Source organism: Doryrhamphus excisus, linkage group LG11, assembly GCF_037039965.1.
Source record: "Doryrhamphus excisus strain RoL-2023G ecotype Guam linkage group LG11, RoL_Dexc_Guam_v1.1, whole genome shotgun sequence".
NCBI classification, from domain to species: Eukaryota; Metazoa; Chordata; class Actinopteri; order Syngnathiformes; family Syngnathidae; genus Doryrhamphus; species Doryrhamphus excisus.
Genome location: NC_136367.1, coordinates 12,088,352 through 12,100,669, shown reverse-complemented (window position 1 = coordinate 12,100,669; position 12,318 = coordinate 12,088,352). Strand labels below are relative to the sequence as shown.

The window sequence follows — 12,318 nt, the reverse complement described above, 5'->3', positions numbered from 1 at the left end:
TCAGGATGCAATATAATAAATAATTTAATATTTATTATAATATAATTAGAGATGGCCAATACTCAATAATCAGAAATCAGTCCTGCACTCTTTATTGCTCTCTGGTTCTACCATATCTTACTTATTGTGTGGAAATATGGGCTAATAACTATAAAAGCAATCTTCACTCGCTAAATGTACTGCAAAAAAGGTCAGTAAGGATAATTCATAATACTAACTCCTTATTTCTAAAATGACAAATACTTCAACTTGCTGATATAGTTCATCTTCAAACAGCTAAAATAATGCATAATTAGCTAAAATAAGCAATTAGCTAAAAATGTCATCCAATACTTCTCTACAAGAGAGGAGAAATATGATCTCAGGGAAGAAGTACATTTGAAACACTTCTATGCTAGGACTACGTTATGCTAGCCATAGCATTTCAGTATGTGGAATCAAACTATGGAATGGATTGAGTAAGGACCTCAAACAATGCACAACGATGAGCCAATTCAAGAAACAATAAAAACAAAACACAAAAATAATAAATAAAATTAAAAAAAACCTTAAACTGTATTATGGAAAGCAGGAAGTGAACAAATGTAACAGTTAGTGATTGTAAAAGTACCAGATGGAGGGGTAGGATTTAATAAGCTTTGCTTCTTCCTACTCCTTTTGGACATGTGGAACTGTGAACTGATTATGGGATGCACTCAATTGGAATCTGATGCATGTTCAAATGAAATTAAACCATTACCATTACCATACTATCGACCACCGGTAATAATCAGCCCAATATCATCATAGGCTGGTAAACCTTGCAATCAACCATCTCACAGGGGTAAGGCAGGGGAGGATTGAGGTCATTGGGAGTTTAAAAGTACATTGTCTGCAATGGCAGCGGCTACTCCCGCAGAAGGCGGCGACGTCCTCCTACGGCAGGGGCCTGCAACCCGTGGCTCCAGAGCTGCATGTGGCTCTTCAGCCTCTTTGTTGTGGCTCCCTTAGCAAGGCTCGAATATTTTTTTAACACCCAAGTGAGGAAAATTCACGTCTGTGTAATTAATATAATGAAAAAATTCAACTTTGTGTGAGACTATGGATGCATAAATTAGAGATAATATGAAAAACAGCGGCATGGGAACTTGTTTGCACCAGAGTAAACAAATGAGGGGCTGCACGGCGGTCGAGTGGTTAGCGTATAGACCTCAAGCTAGGAGACCCGAGTTCAATCTCACCCTCGGCCATCTCTGTGTGGAGTTTGCATGTTCTCCCTGTGCATGCGTGGGTTTTCTCCGGGTACTCCGGTTTCCTCCCACATTCCAAAAACATGCTAGGTTAATTAGCGACTCCAAATTGTCCATAGGTATGAATGTGAGTGTGAATGGTTGTTTGTCTATATGTGCCTTGTGATTGGCTCATTTGGGGAAAAATAAACCTTGAGAAGGACCTCAGAGGTGGGGAATCCCACTTCCAGTCTAGAGTTCCACGACCAGGAGGTCAAGGAGGCCTTTTTGTGATGCTACTCTTTTCAACTTTTGAGAAGGCAAACTCTTTGCTTAAGGGAGAACTATTATGCTCATTTTCAGCACTTTGGATTGAGTTGTGGACTCCTATAGAGCAGCTACACACAATAACCCGCACAGAAAGCTTTCTAGATCTTCCAGAATCTAGGTGCAGAATCTGCACCTATTCCAGCTGTATTTCGTTGGATTTACAAAACGGTCTGTTTTAATTTATTCACGCCTTTGGGCTCTGCTGTGATTGGTTCCACTCATTTTGAACAGCCGACAGCTTGTACCAGGGCACGCCCATATACGGATTACAGAGTATACAGAGATATACGGATATATGCAGTCAGAGCACAAACCTCATTATCTGAAACTTTGGCATCGTTTAAAACGAGAATACAACATTCTAACTACATTTATAGGTCAGAAAAAGGGGAAGAAGGATAATACGTCCCCTTTAAATGCAACTAACTTGAAATATGTTCCTCATTACCAAAATCTAACCAATACTGGGCTCAAGTAGGAGGTAAATCACCATTGATGCACTACACTGTTGATGGAGATGTTGTCATACAACATCATGACAAAAAAAAGTATCCCTTTGATGTAATCCATCCACCCATTCATTTGTATAGCACTTCTTGCATTTTATGCTATTTTAAGCTGTTTATGTGAATATGAAGAAATATGTCATTATCATATTTGGAGGTGTGCCTCTTGCTCATAGTCAACTGGGATAGGCTCCAGCATACACCCGCAATATATGTGCAATTTGACTTGTCCACAACCAAAACAGCTGAGAACCACCAATTCAGAGTAGAACATGCAAACTCCAGAGCGAGTTTAGAAACCTCTATGGGTGTGAGGTCAACCTGCTCACCACTTGGCCAAAGTGCGTACCTTAATGCATTTTCACTTTAATTAAAAAAATGATATGTTAGACTATATGTCGTTAAAATTGTGTTCAATTATTAAGCAGCTACTTGGAGGCAAGTTGCACCATGGTCTCCAGACCAACACTAAATGAGGAACAATAAATAACATAAAGTTTTTCCAACACTACATGTTACATTTTTTCTCTCTAATTTTTATTTTTCCGTGTCCATTTGAGGCCAATTAGACCAAACGTGAAGGTCATCTCCACAGAATAGTCCGAGCATTTGACACTTGCCCTTATTAGGAAATGCAACATGTATTGACTCACTGTCAGTGTCACTTGCCGGTCGCTGCGTCTGGCCAGTTCAATCAGGTTCTGGTCGTTGTACGCAACGTTCTCCAGGCACCCTTGGAACTTCTTACTGCCGGGGTCAGGTGTGGGCAGTGCCCCCACGCTCAACTGGAAGACACCAAACATGACGTAAACAATAAGAATGACATGTGTCAAAACAACAGATGATGGCGATGATGGCGTTTCCTCAACAACCTGCTGGATGTGCCAGCGGTCGAATGCTGGAGGCAAGTCCACCGTCTCTGTGTGCTGGTCCACGGTGAGGTTGCACCGAGTGCTGTGACACTCCAGCGTCACCAGGTGCCACTGCTGATCGTCCAGGAGGCTGCCCAGCAAGGCCAGGTTACGTGATCCGGGGGAGGAAGTCCAGGCTGGAAGAAGGATTTTGCATTAGGGCAGGGGTGTCCAAGGTGTGACCCAGGAACCATTTGCGGCACAGTCTAAAAATATCATTTAGCAAGAAAATGTTAAAGGCGGCACGGACGTCTAGTGGTTAGCGCACAGACCTCACAGCTAGGCAACCAGGGTTCAATTCCTCCCTTGGCCATCTCTGTGTAGAGTTTGCATGTTCTCCCCGTGCATGCGTGGGTTTTCTCCGAGTACTCCGGTTTCCTCCCACATTCCAAAAACATGCTAGGTTAATTAGCCACTCCAAATTGTCCATAGGTATGAATGTGAGTGTGAATGGTTGTTTGTCTATATGTGCCCTGTGATTGGCTGGCCACCAGTCCAGGGTGTACCCCGCCTCTCACCCGAAGACAGCTGGGATAGGCTCCAGCACGCCCCGCGACCCTCGTGAGGATAAGCAGTACAAAATGAATGAATGAATGAATTTATATGACTTATTAGCATATCTACATGGGTTGGTTTACAAAATATCATTTTTGAATATGTATCCCACAGTGGACGCTACTGCAATAGGGGCAAGTGAGGGCAGTGCCCCACCTGATCCAACAGAGGGTGCTGTAGTTAAAAAAAACAGTGTTTCCTTTCTTTCTTTGTGGGACGTACAGACATTTAAAAAGTGTGAGTAGGCCAGCCGTCCCTCAGAGAAGCTAAAGCATCTTAGACATCCTGTGCTATATAATAGATGAAACGGAAAAAACAATAAAAGCAAAAAAAACAAGGTTGGCGTTCCATCATTTGTCATAAGAAAAGATTTTTGAGTCAAAAATAAACTTTATAAATTGTCTCCCACAGCAACTAGTCCAAGAGAAACTTTCTCTCTTATGATGACAATGTTCTCCCAACAGAAGGTTGAAAGCCGGGTTGACTTGTCTCATCAGCATCATCATCATCTCATGTGGGCCCACATAAGATCTCCGCGCTGGAGCTTGCGAGATCTGAAAGCCGATTCCGCGTATATACCAACACACCAAATCTGAACAGAGGAAACGCGGCAAAACGTGGTAAATGATAGATGAGCGCTGGTAGGTCCAAATTAGCAGCTGGGATTTCCCTCGACGAGGCGCGTCGGGCTCTGCGGGGACAAAGGACTGTTGCGAGAACCGAACGGAGTCATTAAAAATGTATTAGATGGTCTTGAGGGAAGCGGAGGAGGAGGATGATGATGGACAAATTTATCCTCTGATGGTTGAAGAAAACATCTTCATCAACAAAGAGAGTACACACACACACACACACACACAATGGAGTTTGTCAAGTTGACAATCCTAAAAAGATCCACTTTGAAAATGATTGTGTTACTGCAGAAGGGTATGAATAATAATACTCACATTTGATTGACAGTGTCAGAGAAATATTATTTACCAAGGTTTATTATGGAACTATGCTGCATGATACTGACGACTCACAGTGGCCAAGAGGAGTAAACACGCAACAACGTCCAAATGTTCCAAACACAGAAATGATCCAAAAGCACACAAAGGCCAGAAAACACATCCAAAGGGGAAATACTGCAAATTAAAAATACTGCAATCACATAAACACTGCAGGATTAAAAACAAGAGGAACCCCTAGAGGATCATTCCTAACCAGGGGCTCGATGATGTTCTCCTAAGCCTAGTAAGGGGATTCAGGTCTGTGGATGAACCCAAACGACAACCAGAGCCATTCATTTTGTCAAAGAAGACCACAGAAAACACCCAAGAACTGCTGGTCGGTGTGGTACCCACAGCCCGAGACTGGGTGATGACAGTTGAACTGCAAAGGTAGCTGGGCATTCCACACCACATCATCCACATCATCCACATCATCCACATCATCCACATCATCCACATCATCCACATCGTCCACATCGTCAACATCATCCACATCATCCACGTCATCCACATCATCCACATCATCCACATCATCCACATCATCCACATCATCCACGTCATCCACATCATCCACATCATCCACATCATCCACATCATCCACATCGTCAACATCATCCACGTCATCCACATCATCCACATCATCCACATTATCAACATCATCTTGACACTGGATTATACATGGATGGATGGATGGATGGATGGATGGATGGATGGATGGATAGATGATAGATGGATGGATAGATAGATGGATAGATGGATAGATGGATAGATGGATAGATGGATGGATAGATGGATGGATGGATGGATGGATGGATGGATGGATGGATGGCTAGATGGATGGAGAGATGGATGGATGGATAGATGATAGATGGATGGATAGATAGATGGATAGATGGATAGATGGATAGATGGATAGATGGATAGATGGATGGATAGATGGATGGATGGATGGATGGATGGATGGATAGATGGATGGATGGATGGAGAGATGGATGGATGGATAGATGATAGATGGATGGATAGATAGATGGATAGATGGATAGATGGATGGATAGATGGATGGATGGATGGAGGGGGGGAGGATGGATCAATGGAGGGGGGAGAGAAAAGAGGGAGGGGGGAGAGATGGATGGGTGGATGGGTGGATGGATGGATGGATGGATGGAGGGATGGAGGGATGGAGGGCGGGAGGGATGGATGGATGGATAGATGGATAGATGGATAGATGGATAGGTGGATAGATGGATGGATGGATGGATGGATAGATGGATGATAGATGGATGGATAGATGGATGGATGGATGGAGGGGGAAGGATGGATCAATGGAGGGGGGAGAGAAGAGAGACAGGGGGGAGAGATGGATGGATGGATGGATGGATGGAGGGGAGGAGGGATGGATCGATGGAGGGGGAGGGAGGGTGGAGAGAAGGGAAGGAGGGGGAGGGAGGGAGGGATGGATGGATGAGGGAGGGGGGAGGGATGGATCGATGGAGGGGGGAGAGAAGAGAGGGAGAGATGGATGGATGGATGGATGGATGGATAGATACAACTGGTCTTCCTGGAGCTAACAGTTCCTTGGAAGGAGGGGATGGAGAAAGAGGGAGAAGCAGAACCAGAAGCTGGATGAGGAATGGTTGAGGACCAGATGTACGCCAGTGGAGGTTGGCTGTCGGGGATGTGCCAGCCTGTCTCTGAGCAAGGCCTAGGCAAGGCACGTTGGGCAGGGCGGGCGTCAACCACAAAAGAGCCATCAACTACAACGTGGAGGCTGCAGAGAAAGCATCCAGATGGCTCTAGTCGAAGAGGGGACAGCAGTGGGGGGCGGAAGGAATGGCGCTAGCATGCAGGGTCAGCCTGGGTTGGGTCGCCTGGATGAGGGTGTCTGTACTAAGGCCCGGAACGTTCAGTGACTCCAGGAAACAACACGGATCATCTGTGACTCTAATTTCTACACTTGTTTTTTCCAGCGAAAGAAATAACAACAATCTGTAAGATAATGTTTTTTAAGTGGACAAGAGAAAAGAGGACTTATAAAAGTGAACTCAAGCGACTGAAATATGCATAATTCATATAAAGAAACTCATAAGGTCATAAGGCAGCTGGAAGTGCTGCATCAGACTAAAAAAAAACATGAATTTCAGGCAAAAAGGCAGGAAATAAAAACAGACAGCGACCACAGCACAAATGATATTATTGCACATACGGCAATATCAAATATTACTCCCCAAGTTTCACTTGACTGTGTACCAACTTAATGACAAAAGCATCACGGTTGAAATTAAACAATGAATCAGAGGTTAATATCTGCAGTAATATGAGCTTTGTGGGGGAATAATTGGAGCAAATCTTTGCATAACATAGGGAGGATATTACAGACATTTTTTTTTGCACGCAACAGACAAAAATATGAAGTAAATTTTTCATTATGTACGCCAGCCTGGTCTAATCAGATGCAATACATCAAACATTCTTATTTATTTTATTGATTCATTATTTTATTCATTTATTATGATGCTGTTATATTGCTATTATATATTATACATTATATATTATATATTATATATTATATATTATATATTATATATTATATATTATATATTATATATTATATATTATATATTATATATTATATATTATATATTATATATTATTGTATCTCATTCACATATCTTATTATATTTATATACACAAACACATATTATTTATACATATAAAACCCAAGAAAAAAGTTAATATGAGCTAGCTAACAATGCATGTCATCAGGACACTGCAGCTATTTTGATGCCTACGCCCTAACAAAAAGACAATTTTCCCCATTTGTGTAACATAAGACCTGTACATGTGTGGGGAGGGGGGGTGTCTGCCAGGTGACAGACACCCCCCCCCTTCACTTTAAATTCAAGCACAGCCATATATATATATATATATATATGTGTTGTCGTACCTTCTCTGAGCAAAAGCCGCACCTTCCCTCCCTCCAGCTCCAGACTGAAGCCGAGTCTTGACGGTCCCTCGGCATGCAGCAGCACCCCACAATTCCTCAGGCTCTTAAACTTCAGCGAGACCACCTCAACGGGCGCTCGTCTCGCCTCGCCACTCCACCTGTACACCAGATCGCTGCCGCCGTCCAGAGACATCACCTCAGAGGCTGGGAGGACACAACAGGAGACAAAGTCAGGATCTTAATGTGTTGGCGGCTCAATGGAAAGACATTTATCTGAATAAATGATTCCATGAATTGGCGGTACAGGAAGTAGCCTGCAGCGTGTGTTGTTAGGAATTACTTTAGCTGGTATGGTTTTCCATTATTATCCCAGTGAATCATTCAAAGAACAGGGGGCGCTTCGGTCTCTGTGGATTTGGACTCAAGAAGACTTAATGTTCGCTTACATTTATGTGCAGCAAAAACTAATGGCATAAACTTTCCACCTATTCTACTGCATCTTTAAAAAATACAATGCTCACTTTAAAATAGGAGGTCATATTTATGTGAAAATAAATACATGTGAGCCAACGGGAATAACAGAACAGCACGGGAATGAATTAAAAGTCTGATTTGTCTTTGCTTTATGGATCGCCTTCGGAAAAAAAAAATGCTGACTTGTGTGAAACAGTGCTTGTCGCTATTGGTGACTGAGGTGAGAATGAAAAACTGAAGACGCCATCCAGTCCACAAGAAAAGGAGTCATCTCAAATCAAATCAACTTTATTTGTAGAGCACTTTTCCTGCAAAGACATGCAACACAAAGTGCTGTACAGAATTAAAAACAATTACCACAATTACAAGGAAAAACTAAAATTACTAAGAAAGCCCCTCCCTCCCACCCTCCATACTAGGCACACACACACACACAAAATCACACACAGTAGGGAGACATGGCATGGCACTGAGGATCAAGGAAACGGCACCTTTGGGGCCGTCCACACTGGGAGGAGCCGCAGACCAGCACCCGGGCCCCCTGACTCCGACAGACGGGCGGACCCCCACATCAAAATGAGGAACCCCCAGCCGGCCGGGTCGAAGGGACCCAAGGACGGCACCCCCTCAGCAGACCCGACACAGCCCCCAGTGTGGAGGACCCCTCCCCCTGAGGAAACACTGGAGTTAAAAGCGAAAGACTAAAAGCATAAAATAGGACTAAAAAGATAAAAACGTAAGAAAAGTTTAAAAATACGAGTTAAAAGCCTGATTAAAAAGGTGTGTGAAGCGCCGAAGAACTGGAGTCTGAGGCGGAGTGTCGAATTAGGGAGAAAAAGACAGCTGGGATAGGCTCCAGCACCCCCGCGACCCTCATGAGGAAAAAGCGGGAGAAAATGAATGAATGAATGACTTTATTTCTCTTGCAAACATTAACTTGCACTCTTTGCTATGTGAAGACATGAAAGACATGAAAGCGCCGTCTCTCAACCACAACAGGAAGCGGAAAACCCCCGTCCCTTGCGCCCACCCCTCCGGGTGGCAACCCCTCCCCTATCGATCGTTCCGGGGGTGAATTATGTCCCGGTAACCTACCACTACACAAGCCTCACCCAGAATTCACCTATAGTCAAAATCGTCGGTGCGTGCGGGGACAACCGAAGTCCCGGGGGACACGCAAGACCTGCCCGTACACCAGCTCGGCCGACGATGCCTGCAGGTCTTCCTTGGGGGTTTTCATGTCTTAAGTTTTCTCCCAAATTCGACACTCCGCCTCAGACTGCAGTTCTTCGATGCTTCACTGGTGACCCCAACAGTAGTCCCGAAGTGTTCGGAGCTACAGCGAACATGGCTACAAACGCCCACCCTAAAATTGCCGGAGTTCTGGGAATCAGCAGCCGCGGCGTGGTTCGCACAGGCGGAGAGGCACAGTTCGCCGTCTGCGGCGTGGATGACGACGACTCTCGCTACTACCATGTTGTTGCAGCGTTGAGCATGGCCGCTAAAGCGGAAAACTTCATCACGTCGGGGTCACCAGGAATGTTGAATTTGGGAGAAAACTTTATTTTTCTTGCAAACATTAACTTGCACTCTTTGCTACGTAAAGACATCAAAGACATGAAAGCGCCGTCTCTCAACCACAACGGGAAGCGGAAAACCCCCGTCCCTTGCGCCGACCCCTCCGGGTGGCAACCCCTCCCCTATCGATCGTACATGTGTCTAAAATCTTTTTAAAAAATATCAAAAGTCTCTGCAGTCCTGAGGCTCTCCGGCAGGCTGTTCCACAGGTGGGGGCCATAGTGGCTAAATGCTGCCTCACCGTGGGTTTTTTTTCTGGGTTTTGGTATTGTTAAAAGGCCAAGGGACCGCAGGGTCCGCGGGGGTTGATATGGTAAAAGCAGATCAGATAAATAAGAATGTGCCATTAAGGCCGTTAAAAGCGGACGGGGAGCCAATGTAGCCACTTAAAAACTGGCGTAATGGGTTGGTTTCAAACCAATGAAGGCAAGATATTTATAAGTTAACATTTATAGACAGGCACCACTCACTGTAAGGACACCCGTAGGTCTCGAGCCGGAGTCCAATGCGTCCTCTGGGGTTCCATCCCAGCGGAAGGAGGCGGAGGAAGCGAGCGATGGTTGACTTCTGCAGTTTGTACTGAACCACGCTGTCTGCGTTGCTGTTGCCTGTAAGAGACTGAAGGCCGGGCTGTGAGAAAGTCTGTTCCCAATGCTCAAAGCATCCATTGACGTTGGTCTGAGCTCCAAGGTCAGTGGACCAGAAAGCTTCAGAGCACTTCATGCATCCCACTGATGACCAACTGACCAACTATATGGACATGCAGATTGCATTTTCCAACAGGACTACCAGTACCTTATTTAAGGACCATCCTATCCCGGTAAATCCCACCCTCGGCCATCTCTGTGTGGAGTTTGCATGTTCTCCCCGTGCATGCGTGGGTTTTCTCCGGGTACTCCGGTTTCCTCCCACATTCCAAAAACATGCTAGGTTAATTGGCCACTCCAAATTGTCCATAGGTATGAATGTGAGTGTGAATGGTTGTTTGTCTATATGTGCCCTGTGATTGGCCGGCCACCAGTCCAGGGTGTACCCCGCCTCTCGCCCACGAAGACAGCTGGGATAGGCTCCAGCACGCCCGCGACTCTCGTGAGGACAAGCGGTAGAAAATGAATGAATGAATGAATGAATGATGAAATGGGGGCTGCACGGCGGTCTAGTGGTTAGACCTCACAGCTAGGAGACCCGAGTTCAATCTCACCCTCGGCCATCTCTTTGTGGAGTTTGCATGTTCTCCCCGTGCATTTGTGGGTTTTCTCCGGGTACTCCGGTTTCCTCCCACATTCCAAAAACATGCTAGATTAATTGTCCATAGGTATGAATGTGAGTGTGAATGGTTGTTTGTCTATATGTGCCCTGTGATTGGCTGGCCACCAGTCCAGGGTGTACCCCGCTTCTTGCCCAAAGACAGCTGGGATAGGCTCCAGCACCCCCGCGACCCTCGTGAGGATAAGCAGTAATGAATGAATGAATGAATGAATCCCTGTACTATGAGCCACAGTGATATAGTGGTTAGCGTTGTGGACTTCGGAGCAAACGCCCCGGCTTCAAATCTCCACTAGTAAGCATAATTGGTATTCATATAATACAAAGTGCTCAAGCCAAAATCAGTATGCGGAACAAAACATCAGGAAATCAGGAAAAAGCCGTTCTTAATTGGCTAACAAACCCACCAGACCTCATCCCCATTGCCAACCTATGTGGTATTGTCAAGAGGAACATTCGATACGCCAGATCCAACAATGCAGAATAGCTGAAGGCCACCATAAAAGCAACCTGAGGAGGGCTGATAGACTGATAGACTCCATGCCAAACTGTATTGCTGCAGTAATTCAGACAAAAGGAGCCCCGACTATAAGTATAAGTATACTAAGTATAAGTATAAGTATAAGTATAAGTATAAGTATAAGTATAAGTATAAGTATAAGTATAAGTATAAGTATAAGTATAAGTATAAGTATAAGTATAAGTATAAGTGCTGTACTTTTCCCTTCTTTATTGGTCATGAGTATGATTCAAATGTTCACAGTTACCTACATTTTCATGAATTTTCAGTTCATTCATTCATTTTCTACCGCTTATCCTCACGAGGGTCACGGGGGTATTGGAGCCTATCTCAGCTGTCTTCAGGCGAGAGGCGGGGTACACCCTGGACTGGTGGCCAGCCAATCACAGGGCACATATAGACAAACAACCATTCACACTCACATTCATACCTATGGACAATTTGGAGTGGCCAATTAACCTAGCATGTTTTTGGAATGTGGGAGGAAACCGGAGTACCCGGAGAAAAACCCACGCATGCACGGGGAGAACATGCAAACTCCACACAGAGATGGCCGAGGGTGGAATTGAGATCCTTTGATCGTTGAGGCCGTTAAGGCCGTTACGTTTGATTAATCCTAGCTGTGAGGCTTGAGCGCTAACCACTTGTCCACTGTGCAGCCTGAATTTTCAGTTATTATCATCAAAATAAACATGTGAAATATCTGAGTCTGTCTCATAAGATGAAAAATAAATAAACAAATCAAGAATAGAGGAAATCAATCAATCAGTCATAAATAAATATAATAATAATAATAAAACGGCAAATAATAAAAACTTAAGAAACCACATATAGTTGGTGGGTAGACAAATTATTTTTTTCAGATTAAAATGAACAAAGCATTATTAGAGCCCTGTAGACATGACAAAACACAACTATAGTCACATTTATACTTTTTTTTATTTACAACATATTGCGCAACTGCAGGGTCTTGAGACACATGCTAACTCGCAAACTAGAGAGCTAGCGACCTAAACGGTAGCCTCCAAGTTATT

General features: G+C 44.4%; 1 protein-coding gene across 2 annotated transcripts in view; it reads right to left on the bottom strand.

Annotated features, from left to right (window-relative positions):
* The window catches only part of LOC131140628 (contactin-associated protein-like 4), a 106,347-nt gene that overhangs the window by 40,789 nt on the left and 53,240 nt on the right, over window positions 1–12,318 (bottom strand). The window contains exons 4-7 of one of the 2 annotated variants that reach the window (XM_058091233.2): window positions 9,969–10,116; window positions 7,447–7,650; window positions 2,917–3,092; window positions 2,698–2,829 (exon numbers count right to left, since the gene is read on the bottom strand). In XM_058091233.2, the coding sequence (XP_057947216.2) occupies window positions 2,698–2,829; window positions 2,917–3,092; window positions 7,447–7,650; window positions 9,969–10,116 (660 nt within the window). Of the gene's footprint in view, window positions 1–2,697; window positions 3,093–7,446; window positions 7,651–9,968; window positions 10,117–12,318 lie in introns of both variants that reach the window. The other variant, XM_078794752.1, reaches the window with a different exon arrangement.